The sequence below is a fragment of the Xyrauchen texanus genome, chromosome 15 (assembly GCF_025860055.1).
Source record: "Xyrauchen texanus isolate HMW12.3.18 chromosome 15, RBS_HiC_50CHRs, whole genome shotgun sequence".
Classification (NCBI taxonomy): domain Eukaryota; kingdom Metazoa; phylum Chordata; class Actinopteri; order Cypriniformes; family Catostomidae; genus Xyrauchen; species Xyrauchen texanus.
Genome location: NC_068290.1, coordinates 26,108,853 through 26,136,180, shown reverse-complemented (window position 1 = coordinate 26,136,180; position 27,328 = coordinate 26,108,853). Strand labels below are relative to the sequence as shown.

Below are 27,328 nucleotides of genomic sequence, written 5' to 3'. Positions count from 1 at the left end.
CGTATTAAGTATTTATGAGAACAGTGAATTCATGCTTTCAGTGATTATTAGTAAAGTATTTTATGTTACACTAGACCACCTTCATTTATTCCAGTCGTTCAGACAGCCAGTGACTTTTCTGTTGTTGTTTTATCACACATAAGCATCTGTTTTGAGATTAAATTACTCAGAAATCCACCGCAGTAAAGATAGTTTGAAATTCAGACTTCGGTTGACTATAGTCCTATGAGCATCATCAGACGATATATACTGAGATGGAACATGTAGTATGTGGTTTGTCCTGTTACGTTGAAAGACGTGGAAACAATAAAGACAGAATCCTGACCCATCGAGACCAGAAAACCGGTTTATGCCTTAACCTGTTTTGGTGATATCTGTTTGACCAGTCTTTCGCCACATTACTGAGAGAGCAACTCTTGCGAATGTTGACTGGCAATTCTACAGACTGAGTTTATTAAACGATTCGGAGCAGTAGAACAAACGCTTATTAATAGGACAGTGATCGGACAGTGATACAGATCCAAACCTGTGTTTGCATAAAGGTGAAAGTTTCCAGCATACGAAGATTGTTGTGAATCAGCTAGATCATCCAGGTATCCGTCAGCTAAATCTGGACAGGTTTGCTGCCATTTTTTCTTACAGTGTGTTTTAAAAATTGTTGACTGATATGGTTTGTTTCCTCCCCCTGTTAGGTTGGCAGTTTTACCATGATGGGTCAGGATAGAAAAATATGGGCCACGGACCAATCTCGAAATTGTATAGAGGTATATTGGTAAACAATTGAACATAAGGGTACATCATGTTCAGTTTTGTCCAAATAATTCTCAGGCCGATCACTGAAATAATATTTTAACAACTAATAAAACAAAGGACAGATTCAGAGATTTAGCATTAAGTGGTTCAACACTACATTATTATTGTAGAGTTTTGTTCATAAATTTGTCCCAATCTCTCCTGTACTACATTACTACCACTACTACTACTACACTACCAAGGCAAAATGCAGTATCTATGCCTAAATAATAACTGAGAAAAATGTTTTAAAACTTGTTTGATTCAGCCAACTGTGGATTTATCACATTTTGACTAGGAATGCATCTATATGAAAATCTTTGGCTGATATAATGACGATTTTAACAAAAACCTATGGGCCAAATCCAATATCGATTTGTTTTGCCATCAGATTTTACTTTGGAATTATGCTTAAAAAATGTACAAAGAGGTACAAATAGTTTTTTTTTAAATGATCTAACATTTAAAAATTTCCATTGAACAAGGATTGGATCTGTTGAAAACATGAAAATCTTTAAAGAGAGCCACAATGAAAGAAAAGTATCATACCGAAGTCTCAAAATGTTCTATATTTTGTGGCTATTATTATTTCTGGATTGTGCATTTGAATTCACAGAGTTTTTTACATGTGTTACTAATTAATTATAAGTAACAAAAAATGTAATAAGTTACTGGTTTTTCATATTGCCGTTTTCATCCTTATAACAAATAATGGTCCATAATTGTCTGATAAATATCAGCAGCAGAGTCATCAGTGCATACTAATTTTCTCACTCTGTTTTCTCTGAATCAGAGCATAATTGAGCTGAATTAATCTGTCACAAGACAAATCCCAATCGCTTAAGAGAGCCAATTTTGCTCATTTTCTCAAACTTTGAGAGATAAAAATAAAATGTGTAGTTACTGTGTTTTGCCTTTGCACAGCAGCACAGAAGGGTCACTGTGTTGCAGAGAGTTTTTATGGGGCCATGGAGATTATTTGCAATACAGTGCAAATAATGTCCATGGCCCCATAAAAACTCTCTTGATCCAAATGTGCACTGTCCACCTGTGTGGCGTTCTCCTCCCTCCTTCCCTGGCTCAGCTAGAAGTATAAATACTGATGTCAGTCTACAAACTGCTTACCTTTCTATTGTCCACTGACAAAGTCTAACCAACATGCTATATATCCATTCCTAAAAATAACATATTGGATTAACATATTTCAGATTTCTGTAAGGTAAGTAATTGATATTGCTTTGTGAGCGCAGGCATCTTTTGACACCGTATTGTGGAAAGTTTTTTCATTACTGATTCTAATGTTCTGAATGTGTTTTAAGTAGTTGCAGTTTTTACTGTTTTTCTCTAAACAGTTTGATATACATTATCTTTGGTACAAGAACCTTTTTGGGGGACTCTCAGGGAGGGGCTGTGGAGAGAGATGTTTAGTTTTAATTATATATGATTATTATGTTTTTTTGTGCGTGTATCTAATTGTGACCACAGGGCTTAGGGTGGGTTTGGTGATTGGGGAGGCGTATTGGGGGTTAAATATTAAATGTTGATTCCTGTATATGCTGTGTTTTTTATTTTTTTTATATGTTTATGAATCAATAAAAGTGTTAATTAAAAAAAAAAGTGTGAAACTGCTTTAACTTAATATTTTTTACTATATTTTATAAAGTTGCCTGTTTGACTGTATACATGTTCTTCTTGCCAGTCTTTTTGGTCTGACACTCCAGAACCAGAAAACATGACACCAGCCATCTCCAGAACCGCTGCAGGGGAGATAAACCATTGGTGGAGCCAAATGAAGTTCCGACTTCAGCATAAAAAGGGCTGGAATGAAATGTTAGATGAGACCTTCCTCATGCAGACAAAAAGGTTTGATATATACAGTATGTTTATAATTCTGTTTATTAATTGAAATTGACAATTAACATAATTTAGAGGTCAGAGAATGTTTTTTATCAAAAAGCTCCAGTTTATGAAAGAAACATATTGATGAATATCATACATACTACTATTAATCACTATTACCATTTAATCTATACATTAACCTCCTGAGACCATGCATGGACATAACGTTTTGGCTTTGCTTTATGCAGCCTGTAATTTAATTTCATTTAAACTGACTGATCTGAGTTCAGGGGAATTCTGGGGTGTCAGTAAATGGTTAAACTTTTGACGCACTGAGTCATGTTATCAAAAAATATGGTGTCAATCACAGAGGAGTTTGTGTTTGTGAGAAACACCAACAAAACTACATCTGGTAAGAAACATAATTAAGTTTTTACTTTGAAACCTGTTTGAGTCAAAAGATTTGAGTCTCTAGTTTGAAACGATATGACATTTTTTAAATTTGACTGATTTATTGTGCAACGGCATGCTGTTAAACACACTGACCACATTCGTGGACCGTATTATCAGTTTCAGTTAAAATATCCTATATTTACTGTGCATTATAACATTAAGAATAAATGTATTCATCCAAAACCTGAAAAACTGTTGCTTTCTGAGGCTTTATATGGAGTTAGGATGAAAATAAGTTTCATTTCAAACTATGCTGAGACCAGTGCAGACAGACAGCTCACTGGAGGTTAAGTCATTCACTAAATAGGGAGCAAGGGAGCATCCTGCAGCTCTCAATTCAATTCAAACTTCCTATTTAAAGTTCAGTTTCAGGTTGCAGATTTAGATCACTCAACATGTTTGGCAGACATGGGACAATGGTAATCAGTCATAGATTCAGAAATTATAATGTATCATTTTATTTTAACATGGTTGGCTGTGATTGGACGATGCTGGCCACTACTTTAAATCAGAAATATTTATGCTTATTTCTAATTTAATGTCTGTAACATCTCAAAAACATAAATAAACAACACTCCTGGTAACATAATAAACAATTTGATTTCAAAAATATGACTTTTTATAGCTTGAAAACATTTAAAATTTCACAGCTTAGTCATACTGTCCACATATGTGGACATACATTTATAGGAAAACTATTTGGTCTAATACAAATAGTTTTTTTTTTTCCTTCATGTTTCTTAGGGGCTACTAGTTACAAATCCAAAGGGGAATGGAAAAAGCATAAAGCAGTCACTCAGGGGTCTCAGGAGGTTAAAAACTAGATTTGCCTTTAAAGAAGGAAATATCAGCGCTTACAAGACAGTGTAAATGTTTTGGTAAGCTTAGGTTAAATGCTTTGGTTCCGCCTAAATGAACTGTTTGCATCAGCACGGCTTCCGTCTTTGCAGTTTAATATTCAACCAATGTAAGTAAAATGCAGAAATTTCACAGTTTATTCTTAAATCTCTTAAAATGTATAAAGTTTTCTGAAAAACAAAAATAGATAGCACATAATGATGAAATTATCTATAAAACAACATTTGAATGGTGTCTGAATTAGTCTTTAAAGAATATCAATACAATGCCTCCTTCAAGTACTGTAATAAACATTAGCTGTCTGATATATTAGTTTATTTTGTGTTGATCTGTTTTAAGGCTTTAATAGACCAGATTTCAGCTCATAATTAATGTTGTACTTGAGCATTTCTTTTTTATGTTCTCTAGAGTAAATGACATTCCCCTGTTTTCGGCCACTAAGGAGAATAATGCAGCCTGTATTAAGAAACTTCTTGACTGCGCATCAACAAACATCTTTGAGAGAGGTAAAGCATTACTTATTATTATTCCTGTATATGACAAAAACAGTGTTGTTTCGATTGATCTGACATTTGGCATGCATTCCAGGAGAGCTTGGAGAGACTGCATTGCATGTTGCTGTGTTGAATGATAATTTTGAAGCAGCTATGGCATTAATGGATGGAGCACCAGAGCTCATTAATGAGCCTATGACTTCTGAACTTTATCAAGGTATTAATGCACACAAGTGAAATCAAAAACTTTATCAAGCATTTAATGCAAATCAAACTGCTATTTGTGCTGCAAGATCTCATGGATGTATCTTCTGATTGAAAGGTTTAACAGCCCTTCATATTGCTGCAGTTAATCAGAATGTCAATTTAGTCCGGGAGTTGATAATTAGAGGGGGTGATGTCGCGACACCCAGGGTCACAGGCATGTACTTCCGCAAAAGAAGAGGAGGACTTCTGTACTTTGGTGAGATGGAGACTTTTATGTTTTTATTTTATTAATCACAAAGTAACTGAAATATTGATTAGTGTCAGGAGATACGTATATATTTTCCCATGAGTATTAATAATGAATTTTAAAATATATATAATTTTTTTTTGACTGTAGGTGAACACATCCTGGCATTTGCAAGCTGCGTGGGTAATGAAGAAATGATCACCATGCTGATAAAGGCTGGTGCTAATATTCGGGCTCAGGATTCCCTGGGTAAAAGAAACGAATAAAGGGTTAATTCAATCAAAATGAAAGTTCTGTCATTATGTTCCAAACCCTTATGACTTTTTTTTTTTTCTTCCATGGAGCACAAAATGAGTAACGAGTCAGAAAAACGTCCTCAGTCACCTTTTACTTACATTGTAAAATTGCAAAAAAAACAATAATAATTAAAAAAAAGATACAATGAAATAATTTTGACTGAGACTAACATTCTGCCTAACATATACTTTTGTGGTCCATGGGTGAAAGTCATATTTGGAACAATATTAGTGTGAGTAAATGATGACAGAATTTTCATTTTGGGTTAACTACTTCTTTATCTATTGGCCTAAATAGTTATTTGGATCCATTTTTTTAGGTGCTTTCACTACTGTGTATTAAGCATTTAATACAATGTACTTATCATGTATATATGTGTTGTTGCATTGTACTTACATTTAAAGTACCTGAATTTAATAACATCTGTAGTTACACTGTGAACCTTAACCCTAATCTAAACCCTAACCTAACCCTAAACCTGCCCGTACCTCAACCTCAGTAGCAGAAAATGTGAATCTTGTGAGAATTTTGCAGAACAACATATAGTTGCACAATAATTCAATTGTATTGCATGTATTTTAATGTAAAGACACCTAATATAAAGTGGGACCAGTTATTTTACTCACAATATACACATCCTCCCTGTATTTCTCTTTGTAACGCTCACTCTCATCAACAGGTAACACCATTCTACATTTGTTGGTATTGCAGCACAATAAAACAACTGCATGTCAGATTTTTGACATGCTAATGACATGCGATGCAGAACTGGAACCTACTGTACCTCTAGACATGATACCCAACTTCAGAGGCCTCACACCTTTCAAACTTGCTGCTAAGGAGGGCAACATTGTGGTAAGAGAGCGAGCGATCTTTTCATTCACCCTTTTCCAAAAACACACTGATTGCAGTGACATCTTATCTTTCACTGAATTGCAAGGTAACATGGTTATTGTTAGGTTTTAAAAAACATTGTGTAATGTTTTTGTAATGTTTCTTAAATGATATACAGGCATTCCAACACTTGGTTAGCCGCAGACGAATTATTCAGTGGAGTCTGGGGCCATTGTCCTCCAACATTTATGACCTTACTGAGATTGACTCCAGGGTAGATGACCTCTCAGTGCTTGAGGTTATTGTCAGCAGTCAGAAAAGAGAGGTGTGTTAATGTGTGGAAGTGCTGGACATATCACAGAATATAAAGCATGGTCGTTATTAATGTTAAAGAACTGACAATTGTGTCATCATATACTCTCCCATTTGTTGTTCCAAACCTGTGTCATTTTCTGTCTTCAGTGGAACACAGAAGGAGACATTATAAAGGAGACGTTTTTATTTCCAAACACTGAAAGTGAATGGTGACTGAGGATGTCAGTCAGTCTCTTACCTAACCTAGCCTAACATCTCCTTTTTGTGTTCCATGGATAAACATACTTGTTTAAAAGTAAATGATGACAGAATTTTATTTTTTAGTTGAACAATCCCTAATATTGATAATCAAAATCATCTGTAGTATTATCATGATCCAAAATGCTTTAACTGGGTTGTTCTTTGTTAATCTCTTAACTACATTTCATTCTTTGAGTGCTTTGTGCATCTTTCTGTTTAGGCCAGGAGGATTCTTGACCTGACTCCAGTGCGACAGCTCGTCAGTCTGAAGTGGAATCTTTTTGGGAAGCATTACTTCAGGTGCCTTATTATAAAAAAATGTAAGAAGGTAAAGCTGCAGGCCGTTGACCTCCGGGGTTACTCCAGAAGGGCGTGGTTACTCCATAAGGGGGTGGTGACAATTCCAAAAAGGGGTGTCACTTCCAATCACGGATAAGTTTAGGGAAAGGGTTAGGTAAGGGGCTCGCTATATCTTCAAAAGTGGTTTGGATCTCCCGCCCCTTTTTGGAGCTCTGCTTGCAGCTTTAACAGGCAACATATCACTTTGATAGCAGTGGTGTGCTATGAAGCCTTACAAAATATATTAAATTATGGTTATCACGTTTCATGATGTTTGACATTGCTAATACTAGTTGCGCTATTGGTCTCTGTTTTTAGGTTATTGATGCTGGTGTACCTGCTGTACATTAGCATATTTACACTGTGTTGTATAAACCGCCCCCTAAAGGATCTTCCTGAGAATTACACCAAAGCGGACAACGATCCCACCATAAAAATGCAGAAAACTTTCCAGGTGTGTTTGCATGTGTATATATGAGACAGTGGTTGAGTTTAGAACACATTATGCACTTGCACTGTAAACCCTATCAAGGAGTCATTACTCAAAATGTTTGTGGTAAGCCACTGCAAGTTTCAAGTAAAGATACTCAAAACATGAAAGCTATTTGTCATTTGAACCCAAATAAATCAAAGTTTTAAGTTAATTTAACTGGACCTGTTAAGTAAGTAGTTTCTTTCAAGTACATTTCACTTTTTAAATTTTGCTTCATTAGCTCAAACATTCTTGTTTACAGTTCCCTAATTTAGAGTTAAATGCACTTAATAATTTTAGCTTTGATTTCCTGATACAAAAAATATATTTTTTTGAACAGTATACTGATTTAAAAAATGTCAGAGTTGGTCAACAAAAGGAACAATTTTCAAGATAAAACTGGTTAATGTCAATATCATAGAGAACATGTAAATATAAATACTTTAAAATTAAAATTATTTTGTAAAGAGAACAAAATAACCTTGTTTGCATGATGACTAAACTATAGTTTCAAAAGGTAAAATTTGATGTACAATGGGCAGAACTAATTCAAGTTTAAAACTACCCAAATTGAAGCAAAATTTAAGATGACTTACAAATTCAAGTTTTTTATGTTGTAATTTAATTTTGTGTAAAAGAAAAAAATATATATTTACAAAAATTTATTTTTGTATAATTCACTAACAAAAACAAGTTATTAATACTCAAAAACAGAAGTTAGAATTACTTAAACATTTTCCAATAGTCACGTTGACTTAATTTAATAAGTTACTGTGACTTGTTATCAAGTTTTAACTCAGCGCCACATACGTTTTTTTAGTCAGATAAACATTGAGAAATTTTTATTGCGTCTGGCTCATTTTTATCTGTAATACCCCGGGGATTTACAGTGTGCAATTCACTATGTGTTATCATATTTTTTCTGTATGTAAAAGCTTTGACAGTATATGCGTGTATGCAATTACCCAATTTCTCTTTGTGTTTAGGAGAGCTATCAAACACGTAAAGATCACATCCGTTTAATTGGAGAAATTCTCAGTGTCATAGGAGCCATCATTATTCTGCTGATAGAGGTTATCTTTAACATCTAAAGATATTAACATCTAAAAATTGCTACTGAGTCAAAACCCTTATACCTTATGTTGAATTATTTTCAGATTCCCAGTATTTTGAAAGTGGGGGCTAAACGCTATTTCGGCCAAAGTGCCCTTGGAGGTCCGTTCCATGTTACTTTGTAAGTTCATCCTGTTATTATGAACCAGCCTATTATCACTTTTAATGAAATCAGTTTGACTTGCATGCATTCCTCTTACACTCTTCACATCTCTGTTGTTCCATTTCTATGTATTTCTGTGGCAGGGTTAGCTATGCATGTCTAGTTGTGATTCTGTGTGTGCTGAGGACAACTGGAATGGCTGGAGAAGCTGTGCTAATGGCTTGGTCTCTGGTTCTTGGCTGGTCCAATGTTATGTACTTCGCCAGAGGTTTTGAGATGTTGGGGCCCTATGTCATTGTGATCCAAAAGGTGGAGTGATTAGCAGAGAGATAATTTCTCTGTTGTTTATTTTCAAACCCAGCATAGCTTAACATATTGGTGTGAATTTTGTTTTGTAGACAATATTTGGAGACTTGACAAAGTTCATGTGGTTGAGCCTCATCTTTCTCATAGGATTCTCTGCTGGTTAGTTAAATTACAGTTACATTTCCAGATATTCACAGGTGAATGTTTAATTTGTCATCATTTGTACTTAGACACTCTTCTCTTTACCCTTCTCAGCCTTGTGGATAGTCTACATGACTCAAGAACCTTTGGCTGTACCAGCATACCGTTCTTTCCCCATTTCCTTATTCTCTCAGTTTGAGTTGAGTATTGGTCTGATTGACTTGCCTGTGGACCACACTATCTACACCCATCCAGTCGTGTTCTGTCTCCACATCTGCTTCAGCGTTGTCTCTTACATCCTTCTGTTTAATCTCCTGATCGCCATGATGAGCGACACACAGTGGCGGGTCACCCAGGAGCGTGACGAACTCTGGAGGACACAGGTTGGTATTGAAGATAGTAGACTACAGTCCCACTACAGTCAGTGTTCTGGACACATGTGAGGAAACCGTATTCAGACATACCAGAGAGTAGAGGCTTTTGGAGCTAGGTGAAAATCGGTTTCTCTGTTCATAGGTGGTGGCCACTACTCTGATGCTCGAAAGAAGGCTTCCACTGTGTCTGTGGCCAAGGCTGGGTGCATGTGGTATGGCGTATGGCCTGGGTGAACGTTGGTACCTCCGGTAAGGACTCCGCAATTCCACAGATCACAATTCCAATGCAAAAGCATTACTGAACACACTGATCTTGACTGTGTTCAATCTTTATCTCCTTATTCCAGAGTGGAGGATCGCAATGACCCATTGGTGCAAAAGATGAGACGATATATTAATGCATTTGCAAAGGATGGAAAACCAGTCAATGAGATGGAGGATACTGGGAAGAGTGACAATGGAAGTGATCCATTGCAAATCAAGTCTAATGAAGGACATCAGATTTCATCCAAAAGGAAGCCACTAAAATGCTGGCAGATTATTCGTCAGAGTATAGAAGTTGATAGGGAAGAAAATGTGGATTGCCCTGATTCCTAATGGAAGTATATGTGTAAATGGGTTGGGGTCAAGTTGTAATGTAAAAGTTATGTGACATTCATAAAACAAATTAAGGGTACCAACTTATTCTGAATTATTTCAGTGTTTTACTGTATTTAAATGTATAAATGTTGTGTTTGGTAGAAAAAGTTGAACTGTGCAACATGAATATTGTTAAATATAAGGGTAGAAGTTTAATCAAGCAATACAAAAAGAGACATTACAAACTAGAGAATGAATGTGCAATTCAGGCATTTACTTTAGTTAAATATTGTGTGGACATTAGACATGTTAAGTGCAAATAAACAAGCTTTGTATATATGATCACAACAATTAACTTGTATTAGTTCAGTGATAATACTGACAAATAAACTGGACAACTTCCAAAAAAAAATTTTTCTGCCCTATAAAGCTTCACTATGTAATGCCTGTTATTGACCTGTTTGATTTGACATCACAGTATGACCACGCTGCCATGTTTGTGACCAAAATTCCATATGTCTTCATTGTGCTGCGCGGTGGGATGCGGTAAATGCCGGCAACATTTTTGTTTCTAAGTCATAAAAAGTTGATACTAGTGTAAGAGGCTGAATTTTATTTTCTTGAAAGCTGCATCCTGTGCCTCTCCCCATGCCCAATGAACTTTTCTACCTGGAGAAGATTGGGTGCACCGCTTTGATGTACCCCACATCATTGAATTCAGGGGTGCTGCAATCTGGCAAAATCTTTGATAAAATGCCTGTAGTATACCGCTAGGCCCAAGAAAGCCAAAGCTGAGTAATATTCTGAGGAGTTGACCAGGCCTCCACTGCCCGCAGTTTCTCTGGGTCTGGTGAAACTCCACCTTCTGCAATCACATGGCCTAAATACTGGACTTTAGTCTGAAAAAGAGAACACTTGGTGGGTTTAACTTTTAAGCCATAATTCCCCAGACGACTGAAAACCAAATCCAGGTGGGAAATATGATCCCCAAAGGATGGGGAAAAGACTATTATATCATCCAAATAAAGCAGCAGTGTTTCAAAATTTTGGTCACCCAGGCAGCTCTCCACAGTCTCTAAAAAGTTCCTGGGGCATTACATAACCCCATCGGCATCCGATTAAATTCAAATAGCCCCATCGGGGTCACAAAAGCAGTCTTTTCTTTGTCAGCTGGGTGCACCCCCACCTGCCAATACCCATGTGCTAAATCTAATGTTGAAAACATGCTAGATTTTTTCAATGAAGCCAATGATTCCTCAATTCTGGTGAGTGGGTATGCATCTTTATGACTAACCCCATTCAGCCGCCTGTAGTCTATGCAGAAACGAAGGGTGACGTCCTTCTTTCTTACCAGCACTACAGGTGCTGCCCAAGGACTATAGCTTTCCCTAATGATCCCATTGTCCATCATATTCCTCAAAAGCCCCCTGACCTCTTGGTACAATTTTGGTGGAATTCTACTATATCTGTCTCTAATTGACGCAGAATCACCTGTAGGTATGACATGTAGGACCTTATCAGTATACCCATAATCTTCATCATGTTCTGAAAAAACCTTCTGATGCTTGGATAATAATTTGGTAATCATCTCCTGTTGTTCAATGGTAAATTGTAATGGATCTAAAGAAACAGCTACCGGCCAAGACGCATGTTCTGATGGTAATTCCTGCACTCTAGTGTGCCTGACCCCTACCTCCACGGTCTCCTCATCTAATGGTCTTAACTCTACTTCTCCTTGAGATTTTAAAGGGCATAACTCTACATAAAAAATATGCCCTATCCGACAACGCTTAAAAAGTGTCACTGGAGCTGGGGAAAGGTTCAGTATTCGGACCATAACTCTACCCTTTGACACTGTACTAAGTGACCGGGCTACCAGTAACTGCCCTGGCAAAGCATTTTCTTGGAGAGGCTCTACCAAGCCCACATAGTCCTTTCCATCAGGTCGTAAACGTGCACAGGCCTCTACCACAACCTCCGAATGAGCTGGAATGACCTTCAGTCTTCCCTGTGGCCAAGGTAGCAAGACAGGAGTGTTTACTCCACATCTCACATCCATGGCGCTGTGTAACGGGGATAGCAAGCTGGATATCGTTGGAGAGCCTAAAGATGGTTTATGTTCCTATGAGGGTGCCGTGGCGATCCTGGATGCAGGTGCGCAGTATGGGAAGGTGATTGACCGGCGGGTGCGAGAGCTTTTTGTCCAGTCAGAGATTTTGCCTTTGGGAGACACCAGCCTTCGCCATCAGAGAACAGGGTTTCAGGGCCATTATTATATCTGGAGGGCCAAACTCTGTTTATGCTGAGGATGCACCTTGGTTTGACCCAGCCATATTTACCATCGGAAAACCAGTTCTTGGAATCTGCTATGGAATGCAGATGATGAATAAAGTTTTTGGTGGCACAGTGCACAGAAAAAGCGTGAGGGAGGATGGTGTTTTTAACATTATGTTGGACAACTCCTGTTCTCTTTTCAGGGGATTGCAGAAGGAAGAACCCGTTCTGCTGACACATGGTGACAGTGTCGACAAAGTAGCAGATGGATTCAAAGTTGTTGCCCAGTCTGGAAACATTATTGCAGGCATTGCTAACGAGCAGTAAAAATTGTACGGGACTCAGTTTCATCCAGAGGTGGATCTGACCGAAAGAGGGATGGACATGCTCCGCAGTTTCCTGTTTGAGATTGCTGGCTGCAGCAGTAACTTTACTGTACAGAACCGTGAACTGAACTGCATCAGGGAGATCAGAGAGAAAGTGGACAAATCCAAAGTTCTGGTGTTATTGAGTGGTGGTGTAGATTCCACTGTATGCACAGCCCTGCTGAATAAAGCCCTGAATCAGGAGCAAGTGATTGCTGTTCACATCGATAATGGCTTTATGAGAAAGAGAGAGAGTCAGAGTGTTGAAGAAGCATTGACTAAACTTGGCATCAATCTCAAAGTGGTAAATGCAGCACACACCTTCTACAATGGCACAACGACCCTGCCAATATCAGAGGAGGACCGCACACCCAGGAAACGCATCAGCAATACGCTCAACATGACCACAAATCCAGAGGAGAAGAGAAAGATCATTGGGGATACGTTTGTAAAAGTGGCCAATGAGGTGATTGGAGAGATGAATCTGAAGCCAGAGGATGTGTTCCTGGCACAAGGCACGCTCAGACCAGACCTTATTGAGAGCGCCTCTCACCTTGCTAGCGGGAAGGCAGAAGTTATCAAAACACACCACAACGACACAGAGCTTATCCGCAAACTCCGAGATGAGGGAAAAGTAATTGAACCGCTGAAAGATTTCCATAAATATGAAGTGAGAGCTCTAGGTCGAGAGCTAGGGCTTCCTGAAGAGATCATCTCTCGACGCCCCTTTCCTGGTCCAGGCCTGGCCATTAGAGTGATCTGTGCTGATGAGCCTTATAACAGTAAAGACTCTGCTGAAACCAGTAATATCCTGAAAATAACCTGCCCTCACTTGGCCGGGCCTGGCACGAGGAGTAGAGATTGTGGACACATTGGTGTCTCCAATGTGTTCGTTGTAGTCTGCAGAAAACCCCAGTCAATAAAGTGAGTGCCCCTCTTGTGCCTATACAATCAGAATACCCTCTACACATTGTTTCTGTTGACTTTTTATCATTGGAGACCTCGCGCAGTGGAATGTGTAATATTTTGGTCATGATGGATCACTTTACTCGGTATGCAGTGGCAGTGCCAACTTTGGATCAAACAGCAGTGACCACGGCCAAGGTGCTGTGGGAGCACTTGATACAGCCATTTGGGGGTTTTGATCAGCTGCACTCTGACCAGGGTCCCAATTTTGAATCAAAAGTCATCAAAGAGCTATGCTCATTGTATAACATCAAGAAGTCCCATACGACCCCATACCATCCGGCAGGGAATGGGCAGTGTGAACGTTTCAATCAGACACTCTTGAGTAGGTTGGGCACACTAAAGGATGACCAGAAGGAGACCTGGGACCAATATGTGGCAGAACTGGTGCAGGCTTATAATAACATGCCTCACCCATCAACAGGATACACCCCTTATTTCTTAATGTTTGGTCGCCATGCTAAATTAGCCATGGATGTGATGCTGGGCCTGGGAGAGGGATTTTCTGGGACTGTTGACAGCTGGGTGCATCACCACCATAATAGGTTAATGTTTGCCTATAACCAGGCCAGGAAACAGGTTCAAAAGTCTCAGCTCCATCAAAAGAAGGGGTTTGACCGTAAGGTCAAAGGGGAACCATTGTTGATGGTTGTCATTGTTGGACAGAGGGTAATGGTCCTGAATAAGAGGTCCAGGGTGCGAGGTAAACTGGATGATAAATGGGAACGGTATCCATATGTCATTGTGTCACAACCTAATTTTGATGTACCTGTTTATGTGGTTAAGTTGGAAGGGGGTAAGGGTGTGGAGAGAGTGTTGCATCGCAATATGTTAAGCCCATGCAAGTTTGAAACCACCTTGCCCCTAGAAGAAAAGGAAGTTTTACCTCCAGATTGTAATGTTAATAATATGCAGAGTAACTGGTGGATGTATCCTTGGGTGGGAGGGTGTGTTACAGGTTCAGCAGCACCTGCCCAGAATGATGGGGGGACGGATTGTGACGTAGATGTTGGTGGAGCAGGTAGGGAAGGTACACACCTGTTGGTCATTTGCTTAATGTGCTATAAGTTATACAGCTGGTATGTTTCTTGTATGTGGGGAGGGGGGGTTTGGTACTGTTGAGCTCCAAACCTAACACTGCCGTGCCGGGACGTGGGTCGTTTATTGTCGTATTGCGCGCGTGTAAGTAAATTGGGAGGGACAATTGGATGTCGGAGTGATTTTGGGTGCGGCCGTCCTTGATGTTTCCCCGAGCAAGGTACCCACGTCCGGTAGCAGGTAAGGAGGCCAGCAGTCCAGATTTAAGGTATTTTAAATTGATGAATTAATGTTTGACTGGTTGGAATTTATTTTTGCCGGGGTGCAGGGTCTGGTTGGGAGTATTAACCAGTGGCCCCCGGCGCTTGTAATTTGTGTGTGCGTGTGATTCAGTGGGGGTATGAGGGCAGGTTATTTTCCTAATTTCCATGCCTTCTCTACTGTAGCTAATTGACGACAGTTATGTATTTAGCCTGATTGGTATCCATGGTATGTACTTTTGTTATTTTGTTTTGGTGTGTATTTATTATGAGGTATTTATGAATTTGTGTGTGTTGGATATGTACTGAATTGCTGTGTATTGGGTGTTTACATGAATCATGAATTTAATGCATGCGGGATAAAAGGGCTTTGAAGCTTTTGCTGAATATTAATTGGTATGTTGATGTGTTTGCAGTTTAAAAGCCTGTAAATTTATGGTTGAACATCTAAACAATTTAAGGCTCTTAACATCTTATGCATGTATTATGATGGTTCTTTACCTGCTGCTCCCTACAGTGTTTTAGATTTAAGACCTTTTTGTATAAATAAAATTGATATATATAATTGAACCAAGCATGGGGCAGTGAAGCGTTTTTCTTGGTTGCTGATGCCCACACCAAATTAATGGTCCAGTAAAGAACCTGTATATGAGTCTTTATTCTGAATTTTGTTCTGTTACACTAGTGTTTACTTACCAGAGCCCAAATGTCATTTTTATTTCAGTAAAGTTTTATCTTTTAGTGACACAGCTTCATTTCGCCAAAGTCAAGCAGCAATGAAGAGGGAGAGGAGGGATAAAAACACTTGTTGGACTTTGCTCATTTATTCAGACATGTTAGTTACACGGCGCGTCAATGAAATTTATAAAACCATCAATTCGGAAATGCATCGCACATAGGATGATGTTATTCATAACACACAGAATGTTATAATTGTAACACATTGTAATAAATAAAAAATCTCTATAATGTTAATTTATAGTATATATTTATGTATATACTAATGTTAGTCAATAAACACATCAAAAGATCATGAAGCACAGACTATATTCACACTAATATCCCTCAGTTGCTTTCTGTGTATTCTTCAGGAGTTAAAAGCAGCTCTTACATTCATACAGATGAGATCATCACAGACGTTTTGTAAAATTGACCAAATCAGAGCAGAAAACAACAAACATTTGTAACTTCTGAATACTAAATGTTAATGATGATGTACCGGTAGACGTACACTCCCCGGTCACACATCAAACTCGCCTGTGTACGAAGATGAATCGTCTATAAAATACATTTAAATGTACACGAAAGTCAAATTTGGCAATATTTGTGCTGTCTTCAGACCTGTACACACCTTTCCTGGGACTTTGCATGGATCGAAAGTGTTTTCTTTAGGTTTTTCTTATCATTTTATGAGTGTTTTTCCATTCAGCACCATTGTTTCCTCCCATTGATGGTCACTAATTTGGCGGTTGCGGGGAAAAAGGTGACGTCACTGAAACAGGTCAATACAAAAAAACTGTGCACTGTATGTTGATGGTGAATTTCTCACTACATTTGACTGAAATCTTTTGAGAAAAGGATTAATGATTGTATAAGAGTTGAGTTCTGATGTCCTGATATGTAATTTCGATTTGGAACTGGTGTAACATGCTAACCAGATCTTAAGATCTTCTAACAGATGTTCTGTGAGAATATTCTGCAGGAGTATGAGTGCCAGTTCCACTCAAGTTGTTCATCTGTAGCTATGAGAGCACAGTTCCCACTGGAGGAATTATCTCCCCAATATCTGTGCATTGAGAAGAGGCATAGTCAGTCATCATCTGCTAAACCACATTTAACTAAATCTGTTCATTTTTGTAAACATGATCATTTATTATTCGCTCATTATCATAACTACTCTTTATCATAACTACTGTTATGATAATGTAACAGTCATCATATCGCCTATTCTCATTTTAATCACATTATTGTAGCCATAAAATCTTCCCACCTCATTGTCAATCCATTGTTGTTAATCCATTCTCATTGGTTTGTCCCCACATGTTTTAGCCCAATCCAGTAGTGCAACTTCCCTTTCTCGGTCAGATACTCCTGCAGAGATTAGATATTGCAGAACGGTAGAGATAAAAAAAAAATATTTACACCTAAAGATGACATTCACTCTTGTTAGATTTATTTAGCAAGATTTCCTTACCTGCACATGTTCATTAGTAATGATGTCAAGATCTCCTCCCTTCCTCTGCCAGGAAAAACGGTCTTGGGACAGGAAGTAACAAGAATCCTTGAACTGCAGCCAGTCCCAGCCACAATCACTGCACACACACTCTGCACAATACAATAAAACTATATATATATATATATATATATATATATATATATATATATATATATATATATATATATACTAAAACTAACATAAAACATTGTAGATAAGATAACTGCATGTCTTTTGTACACAAACTCACGATTGCTGTCAGGGACCAATTGCTGTTCATAAAACTCATGGCATTTCATCCAGGTACATTCCTGGACCAGTGGAATCCTGTCAATGTCCTGAACAATCTCACATGCTGCTTTCCAGTCACTGTGCATAACATAATGTAACAATGTTTCTGCACAAGCGACACTTTTAACACGTTTTAGGGTTTCACAGTGTATGGCATTAGGTCATCATAGCAACGATGCTCAGAAAAGTTTAGTAAGTGATTTTATCACACTAAAATCATGTTGACAAATAATGTTTACGTCTTGTGGCTATAATTTTGAAACTGTGAGTATTGTAATGTTTGTGGATTGACCGCATTCACTTCCATTGTAAATGCCTCTTTATTTCTGCTCTTTTTTTTTTTTTGTCAAAATGATTTTTTTGTGGTAATCAACATTATGCCACAAATGCTGTCCATTGAGTTTAACTTAAAGTTTTATTGAACATGGAATATACACTCACCTAAAGGATTATTAGGAACACCATACTAATACTGTGTTTGACCCCCTTTCTCCTTCAGAACTGCCTTAATTCTACGTGGCATTGATTCAACAAGGTGCTGAAAGCATTCTTTAGAAATGTTGGCCCATATTGATAGGATAGCATCTTGCAGTTGATGGAGATTTGTGGGATGCACATCCAGGGCACGAAGCTCCCGTTCCACCACATCCCAAAGATGCTCTATTGGGTTGAGATCTGGTGACTGTGGGGGCCATTTTAGTACAGTGAACTCATTGTCATGTTCAAGAAACCAATTTGAAATGATTCGAGCTTTGTGACATGGTGCATTATCCTGCTGGAAGTAGCCATCAGAGGATGGGTACATGGTGGCCATAAAGGGATGGACATGGTCAGAAACAATGCTCAGGTAGGCCGTGGCATTTAAACGATGCCCAATTAGCACTAAGGGGCCTAAAGTGTGCCAAGAAAACATCCCCACACCATTACACCACCACCACCACCACCAGCCTGCACAGTGGTAACAAGGCATGATGGATCCATGTTCTCATTCTGTTTACGCCAAATTCTGACTCTACCATCTGAATGTCTCAACAGAAATCGAGACTCATCAGACCAGGCAACATTTTTCCAGTCTTCAACTGTCCAATTTTGGTGAGCTCTTGCAAATTGTAGCCTCTTTTTCCTATTTGTAGTGGAGATGAGTGGTACCCGGTGGGGTCTTCTGCTGTTATAGCCCATCTGCCTCAAGGTTGTGCGTGTTGTGGCTTCACAAATGCTTTGCTGCATACATTGGTTGTAACGAGTGGTTATTTCAGGCAAAGTTGCTCTTCTATCAGCTTGAATCAGTCGGCCCATTCTCCTCTGACCTCTAGCATCAACAAGGCATTTTCAGCCCACAGGACTGCCGCATACTGGATGTTTTTCCTTTTCACACCATTCTTTGTAAACCCTAGAAATGGTTGTGCGTGAAAATCCCAGTAACTGAGCAGATTGTGAAATACTCAGACCGGCCCGTCTGGCACCAACAACCATGCCACGCTCAAAATTGCTTAAATCACATTTCTTTCCCATTCTGACATTCAGTTTGGAGTTCAGGAGATTGTCTTGACCAGGACCACACCTCTAAATGGATTGAAGCAACTGCCATGTGATTGGTTGATTAGATAATTGCATTAATGAGAAATTGAACAGGTGTTCCTAATAATCCTTTAGGTGAGTGTACATTAAAAAAAGCTAGATGCAATGCAAAAAATAGAACAAGGCAAGTGTCTTGAGACGTGTTTTTTAAAAGTTGAAAGACGAAGACAATGAAAAAACAGCAAGATACGGTGCATGTTTACAGACAGACGCAAAAACGTTTTCGGTGTGAACAGCCCCGGTCATGATGACAGTGTTGAAAGGGTAAGTTAGTGTGACCGTACGTCTAATTTTCCAGGACATGTCCTCATTTCGGACCTTAAAAAAGCATCCGGCCGGGATTTCTAAATTTGCGAAAATGTCCAGGATTTGGCTTTAGTTGCATTATGATGTGCATCTAATACTTAATTGTGTGTGCACGCATATTTGCATTGTGTTCAGCACCAAACAGTTGCTGACAGTAGCAGCAAATGACAGCTGAGTGGAAACAATGCCTAATCGAAAGTGCAAATTTACAGAAGATTTGCTCAAAAAATTCCCATACTTTCGCCCATGTCGAGATCCGTGTGAAGCAGAATGTATTACATGTAAAGCTGGCACTTATGTGTCAGTTGCTAATAAAGGTGCAAGTGATTTAGAAGCCCACATTAGCTCTGAGAAGCATAAAGTGTCAGCAAAAGGTGAAAGTTCATCAGGTAAATTAATGGACTGCGGACTGCTTAATTATTAAGTTTTTTCCAGCCTGTCTGTTACAGGTGGCTCGAGCGGGGGATCGGCTCCCAACCTCAGGCCCCACAGCGTCCTCGGGGTGCTGAGGAGGCCCAGGGCCGTCACCCATTTCAACATCAGCCACAAGGGGGACCACGTCAGCGCCCTTCCACTGGAGCTAAAAGCAGAAGCCACAAGCCCTGAAGTGCTTGGGCCGGAAATCAGTTGTTTCTCCCTACAACATTTAAACTATTGGAGAACCTCAGTGTCACACCCATGGGTTCTTGCAACTCTTGAGCAGGGGATATCCCCATCCTGAAGGAAAACCAGAAATAAAAACATCTAACAATCTCTTTGCTTGTATGGGTCGTTACTGTCTCTCTGGGTTTGGGGTATTCTTATTGACTGATTAATAGTGATAACTGTGATTTCTCTGGGCTGCTATCACAGTTGCAGGTGCAATCCCACACAAGGGTGACCAAAGGAAAAAAAGGGTAATTGCAGCAGGTCTTATGCGAGCTGCTTCAAAAGAAAAGAAAAATATTAGTTGAATATGTGCTTAAACAGGGATAGTTAATCCTTCTTACAGTACTGAATGGAACAAATAGTGAACAAGAATGATACAAACCTCATATGTACTAAAAACAAATGTCCTCTGGATTTTATACAAAGCACACATGACATATGATGAAATATCCAAAACCTGAATCAGAGACGTTTTTAAGATTTTATTTATTATATTCACAAAAGTTATTGATAACACTTTACAAAATAAGAAAAATAAGAACAAAAACTTATTTGAATTAAATACAAATGACTTGCTCCTGGGAGAGAAAGGTGAAATTAATACTTGCTTGCTCTACCACTGTGTTTTCAAAATTCAGCTGCATTTTTTGACCATTTATTTTCTCCTGTTGTAATCTTAAAACTATAAACGCAATGCTTTACTGTCATAAATCCGCTTAGTGAAACACATTATAGTTGCCCCAAATACTGATATTCACAAACAGCACCCTTTAGTTCCCACTTAAGAACAATGCCTCCTGTAAGGCACAATGTATTGAACACGGGATAATAGTGGTAAATAAAATGTAAAACATTCTCCTGCTTTCTTTAACAAGCATCTCTCCCTCTCTTTAAACCTTTTATCCTCGGTTTCAGGCACCGTAAACACTCTCATTACTGTATGTCATATACAGGAACAGGTCTTCCTCGTGGTGTTCCTAAAAACATGGACAGAGATGAAACATTTAGCTCAGACATGGTCAATAACAACCTGGAAAGGTGCTTTCAGTGGCATTTTTTACCTTTTTAAGAGGGAATACTTCTAACCATTAAAAAAAAAAGTTTCTCTGTTAACAAATACATCAATTCAATCAATGAATTAATACAAATTCAAGTTTACCCTAAGAATTTAAGATATTTAGATATTTAATTCCATAATATGCACAATTAGATTATAATAGCATATTAAGAACTATATTAGATGTTACAAACAAAAAACAAAACAAAAATATTATTAAATAACATACAACTAGTGCTGATTGGTTTGTGGTTTTTCTGGTTAATTTCAATATGGCTTTGGTATGTTTAAAACATTCTAACAACACAACACCATATATATATATATATATATCGTCACTTTGGATCAAAGTGTCTGCTAAATGATTAAATGTAAACATATAATAATGGCCATTGTGTGATTTTAAGGCTGTATAAATTTAACAGTTCTTTAAATGTGTTAAGTTAATATTAGCTGTAGCATCTGTAACTGTATTATGTGTATGTACAGTATATGTCTATCTCTAACATCATATGCTTTGCAATAACAACTTTCCACTTTTCTAGTCCATTAAAAATCAAGCACAGCTTACTAAAATTATATATTACATATAACTGACGGTTTATTTTAAATCTGGGGAAAAAAAGTATGTTTATACTTCTCAAAAGGGTGCTTGAATTACCTCATATACTGCAGAAAGGGGGGAACTAGATGGAGGGAGGGAATTGTTTACGAAAAAGAAGAGAGCTTCTTCTGGCCTCATAGACACCCGTTGTCTGATCAGAAAGCAAAGCTGACCGACTGGAGGAAAAATAGGGAGGGACAGATTTACAGAAAATGATTTATTCACTTCAAAATGTACTTGAAAACAGTTTAATTTCTTCCTCAAGAGGAAGAGAGGATTGAGGAAGTTTATGGTCAGAGTTGAGAAATTAAACCTGAGATAACAATTACTGTAAGTCATGAGCTGATTTGGTTTCCAATTTGGTGAATTCATAAATATAATTGGATCAACAATGTACTCTGGAGCAAACAGAAGGATACAAGGAATAAGAGTTGTCACCTGTGAGGTCTGAAGGAACAAGGTATTTCTTTTTGTCAAGTTCAGGAGCTCGGGACCTTGCAGATCTCTCCACAATTATCTGATAACATAAACAAAATAAATATTCATTCTTTACAATCTCCACATCTCCAAATGCTATAGGACACTTCAGTGACTATGCACTGAACCCTCTTAATATTTTATGAAGCTGAAATGTAACACAGATGTTATCGTTGTTTCAAACCACGAGACTGACCGGAATCTTATCCGGATGTTTGGCGCGAACTCGCTCCCCATCCGCTCTTCTGACCTCCAGTGGAACACTTCGTTGATATTGGCTAGACATCTGTCAGCACAACACATGAACAATAATATCAATAACAATAAAACAAAACAAAAATAATGTCATACTTAAAATCAATGGAGTAACTATTTGCACTAAAGTAGCACAACACAGGTATTTGCATCCTAATTGTCTGGAGGAGCCAAAAAAACAAAACAACAATTGGATACGTGGCTGGAGGGTAGTGCACATGATCCAACTTAGTACTCCATTGTGCTTATGTGCGGGTGACCCAACTTAAAATCTGGCTTGTGATATTTTCCCCTAGTCTCCTGTCTCTACTTTATCTCCATGAACTTAAATGCAAAAAGCCAAGAAATACAACAAATGGACATGTTAATATTATACGATTACAATAGTTATAATATAATAATGACTACGTATTACACTGGGGTGCAAAATCAAGTAGTATTAACATTCAAAAACAGGCAGAAGGGTGTTTAGATCGCATACTAGATGGCCATTAATAGATTCAAACACACTTATTCTCTGATCAGTCACTCACATGCTTAACAAAATAAAATATTTTTAGGCAAACTTTCTAGAAATCTTGCCATCCTACCAGGGCCCTCAGTCCAGATGTTGTTCATGTATGTCTTGAGTCCTGACTAGTAGTACTGTTTCTAAACATTACTTGTGCTACAAGTGTCATTCTGCCATACTGTAAAATAAAATGAACAAATTTGAAATGGTATGAGCATATTTAAAATAGCCTACATCCTAGGTCTGTACCATCAGTGTATTAGCTGAACTATATACAGACAGTATATTTGATAAAGAAACAACATAACTGGGTCAGGTAACTAGAAAAAAAGAACACACAATTATAGTGTCTTTAAGTGACATTTGCCTGAAGGTTTACCAGCTGTTGTACATAAAGGATTACTTGTACAATTGTGACATCACTGATGGTAGTGGAAAATGCTCTATTGAATGTGATGCCTGTATATCTGCTTGTTTTTTTCTGGTGTCATCTAACCATTCCCTAGGGCCACTCATGCACTGCAGAGGCACATTTCATAAAGCAGAAATGCACACCAGTTCCATCAGAATACAAATGCTTGCTTCATGTTAAAGCATTTCCACATGATGTAATTCAGAGTGGGTTTCCATTCACTCCAATTTACTTTGTATTGGACACATTTTCTAGCTTTCTCTAGAATTCAGTTGCAAAGAAAGTGGACTAAAAAATCACTCTGGCCTAGTAGTTTTTTTGTGTGTGTGTGTGTGTGTGTGTGTGTGCCCTAAATAGCTTGTTTACTGTGCAAAAGATCATTGCTGGTTGCTTTTGCACTACATCCACGGTCACAGTCGATCTGACTGTGCCTCCCCTGTGTCTGTCTCATATGACTGTCATGTCTGTGTGTTGTGTTTTCCCTCATGTGTTTCAGGGTAGGGTTGCACCGTTCTTAAGGCAAGACTTAACTAGTAGGTCGTAAGCTCTCCGTAAAGTAATGTGTAGTCACATAATATGACGTTTACCTGTATTGATCCAATAAGCAGCCTTCAAATTTGTACTCAGAAGTGTTAAACCGCGTGAACTTCAATTTGATTTTGTTACTGTTGATGTTCAAATCTTGTTTGTTCACATAACTGTCAGCTGTAATAAATGATATCCCCATTAAAATACGATATGTAATAAAAGTAGATTTGATAAATATATTTGCCCTGTGTAAATAAAAATATATAGGAACTGTATCTAAAATAAATAAGGGGTGATAAATAAATAATTATACAACAGGCTGTAAAAACAGACATTTATTCATTTTAATATCCTATATATATATATATATATATATATATATATATATATATATATATATATTTTTTTTTTTTAATGTGTTGAAACTTGACACCAGGCCACGCATCATGAAAACGACACCATTAGATTGGTTTCACACTGAAGAGCAGCTGAACAGTATGGTTTTTTTTTCTCTCTCATAAATGTAAACGAGTGTAAATGTCAACATCATGCTGTATGTTGAAATTATTGATGCTTGTCATGCAAAACATTAACTCATTGATGTCATAAAATATCAGTATGCTTATTTATTCCAACCGTTACTCCTGGTTTAGTTTATAGGTAGGGTTACGACCTACTTAAGTTTAATGGTGTAACGCTCAAATATTTAGTAGTGTGTAAATTGGAGGGCTCTTTACCACATTTCCTCACACATAGGGGCACTGTATCACAATTTGACCATTAGAAGGGCACCAAATAGTGTACTAAATCACATTTTCTCCACTGGAAGGGCACCCAGAGGGCACTTCATCATGTATTCTCCACTAGAAGGGCACCCAGAGGGCACTTCATCACGTTTATTTGCACATAGAGGCCCCTTAGAGGGCACTTTACCACATTTCCTCACACATAGGGGCACTGCATCACAATTTTGCCACTGGAAGGGCACCTATTAGGGCACTGCTTCACGTTTTCTTGCACGTTGGGGCACCGCATCACCTGTTCTCCACAAGTAGGTCACCCTAAAGGGAACTTTATCACATTTTCTTGCACACTGAGCCACGTAGAGGGCACTTTATCATGTTTTATCTAACATAAGAGCATCTAAGGGGGCACTTTTGCGGCATTTTGTTCTAACATGGGGGTCGACCAATGTCCACCAGTGGTACTGTGTCAAATCATTTGTTATTGTATTGTGGTGCTGTTTTCGTATGCAGTCGGTCTTGTCCTGTTCCTGTGGGTTCCAATGGTGTCTGCTTTTGAGTTTACATTTATTATTCTGTTTTCCCCCCTGCGGGTGTTTTGGTTTGTATTTTTGTTTGTTCTAAATAAAGCCCACATTATTTCCTCTCTGAATTTGGGTCCTGCCTCCCTCTCTGTTAATGTGACATCCACTTACAAACATGTAAGTGTATGTTTTTACTAAAGCCCTTAAAGGAATAGTTCACTCAAAAATGTAAATTCTCTCATCATTTACTCACCCTCATGCCATCCCAGATGTGTATGATTTTCTTCCTTCTACAGATCACAAAAATATTTTTAGTAGAATATTTCAGCTCTATAGGTCCATACAATGCAAGTGAAGAGTGACCAGATCTTTGAAGCTCCAAAAATCACATAAAGGAAACATAAAAGTAATCTATAAGATTCCAGTGGTTAAATCAGTGTCGTCGTATGTGATATAAGTGTGGATAAGAAACAATATTAAAGTCCTTTTTTACTCTAAATCTTCACATTAAGATGTGAAAGTGAAACTAAACAGGTACCACGTGTGATTTTCTGATGTAAAAGTGAAATTGGAAATATAGAGTAAAAAAGACTTAAATCTTGATCTGTTTCTAACAGATATAGATTTAACCACTGAAGTCATATGGATTCCTTTTATGCTGCCTTTATGCTACTTTTGGAGCTTCAAGTGTCTGGTCACCATTCACTTGCATTGTGAGGACCTACAGAGATTATTCTTCTAATAATCTTAATTTGTGATCTGCAGAAGAAAGGAAGTCATACACATCTGGGATGGCATGAGGGTGAGTAAATGATGAGACAATTTAACTTTTTGGGTGAACTATCCCTTTAACTGATTTCACACGTGCTCTGAATAGTTACTAACAAAAAAGTGCCATGGGATTACAAGGGTACCATGGTAATGCCTCTGTTTTCTGGACCTGTACTATGGTAATTCCATAGTATTCTATTAAGTACTTTGTGTCAATACCATGGTATATGAATGATTATTCAGTACCATTGTTTCAGTAGGGTTTTCACAATGCAAAAATGTCAGTAGTTCTTCAGTACTGGTAACCGGTACGACTCGGTGCCGGTACTTTTGACATCCCAAGTTTTTATTATCTGATACATACATACGTCACTATTCCATGTTACAGCCACAGTAATTTTGTACGTATTTCCTGTCGTTTAAAGTACTATAGCGTGTTTCAGGCTTTTGTGCGCAATAACAGTCGTTGGTGATGGTTATCAAGTTGCAAAAGAGTGCTGCAATGCGACAACATATCTTGCCCACAACTGCCAGTACTGCACAATTTCCAAACACTCGTCTTTTAGTTGTTTAGAAATAAACAATAATAACCTGCTGGTATCCAGAAGGACATGATAAAGTGAGATAACAGCGCCCATAACAACTGCTGTTCCGCGAGCTTCTCGCATAACATGATCTGCTATTCAGTGACAAAATAGGCAGTCGGTTTCCCGGACTTCTTAATGAACCCTTATGGTAAACACACAAAACTTACCTCTAGTACAACTGATGGATTAAGGAATCAATATCGTGCCTGTCTTCCCTTCTACGACGAATATTACATACCCGTACTAGCACAGTGATGATGTTAGTCTCACAGACGCAAAAACTTGAAATGATATAAATCGCCTTCTATGTTGAAGATGTCGACTGGCACATTACTCCCACAAAAACAACAAACTATGTACCGCCCGATTAAGGGGATTGACCAATGAGACACATAATATTATAGTAACATCACCCCTAACCATTTTTGTGGGAAAGTAGGCGGGGTTTACATTTATTTACAGTGATTCTATTAGGCATCTGAACTGTTACTCAAATGTGCCCTTGGTTAGTCTAACCAATCAAAATAAAGGAACATTAGGCCAATGCGTTACGTGTCTGACGTGTCCTGATGTCCTTATCTGGGCTAAACAAGCCGGCATGTGATTCTGGTAGAGCAACACGGACAGCACAGAGACAATATTGTTATTTAACCCAGCTTTAACGAATCCAAGCCGCACTTTGGATGATCGGTTCCTCTTACAAAGATGTTTTCTCAGATTGTTCATTTGGTAGTGAATGAATATATTGATCAGAATAGTTGGAAACACTTGTTATTTCAAATTAAAAAGTAACAATGTATGTATGATTTGTTCTGGTTAGTCTGTTGGTTGTTTCCAGTCTTGTTATTTTTCTGTCCAGTTTTAAAGAGGATTGTTAGCAAAGCCATAGCTAGTGGGGTGAAAGGTGGTAATGAT

General features: G+C 38.1%; 2 protein-coding genes and 1 pseudogene across 2 annotated transcripts; 2 read left to right on the top strand and 1 right to left on the bottom strand.

Moving 5' to 3' along the window:
- The first annotated feature begins 1,929 nt into the window (after nucleotides 1–1,929).
- trpv6 (transient receptor potential cation channel, subfamily V, member 6) lies at nucleotides 1,930–10,416 on the top strand. Its single transcript, XM_052143347.1, has 17 exons — nucleotides 1,930–2,011; nucleotides 2,492–2,655; nucleotides 4,351–4,448; nucleotides 4,531–4,653; nucleotides 4,759–4,899; nucleotides 5,041–5,139; nucleotides 5,867–6,042; nucleotides 6,200–6,346; nucleotides 6,797–6,876; nucleotides 7,234–7,369; nucleotides 8,374–8,460; nucleotides 8,545–8,621; nucleotides 8,747–8,912; nucleotides 9,002–9,068; nucleotides 9,165–9,433; nucleotides 9,567–9,673; nucleotides 9,772–10,416. Exons 2-17 carry the CDS (start codon nucleotides 2,525–2,527, stop codon nucleotides 10,019–10,021), a joined length of 2,154 nt encoding a protein of 717 aa, XP_051999307.1. The 5' UTR covers nucleotides 1,930–2,011; nucleotides 2,492–2,524; the 3' UTR covers nucleotides 10,022–10,416.
- A 194-nt stretch (nucleotides 10,417–10,610) lies between these two features.
- On the top strand, nucleotides 10,611–13,759 carry LOC127655494 (GMP synthase [glutamine-hydrolyzing]-like; annotated as a pseudogene).
- Nucleotides 13,760–20,411: 6,652 nt separating this feature from the next.
- Nucleotides 20,412–26,778, bottom strand: zgc:92606 (uncharacterized protein LOC100000242 homolog). Its single transcript, XM_052143348.1, has 5 exons — nucleotides 26,581–26,778; nucleotides 22,279–22,368; nucleotides 22,044–22,122; nucleotides 21,663–21,781; nucleotides 20,412–20,921 (listed from the first exon to the last, which is right to left on the bottom strand). The coding sequence occupies exons 2-5, from the start codon at nucleotides 22,366–22,368 to the stop codon at nucleotides 20,856–20,858; spliced, it is 354 nt and encodes a 117-aa protein (XP_051999308.1). The 5' UTR covers nucleotides 26,581–26,778; the 3' UTR covers nucleotides 20,412–20,855.
- Between the last annotated feature and the right edge of the window lie 550 nt (nucleotides 26,779–27,328).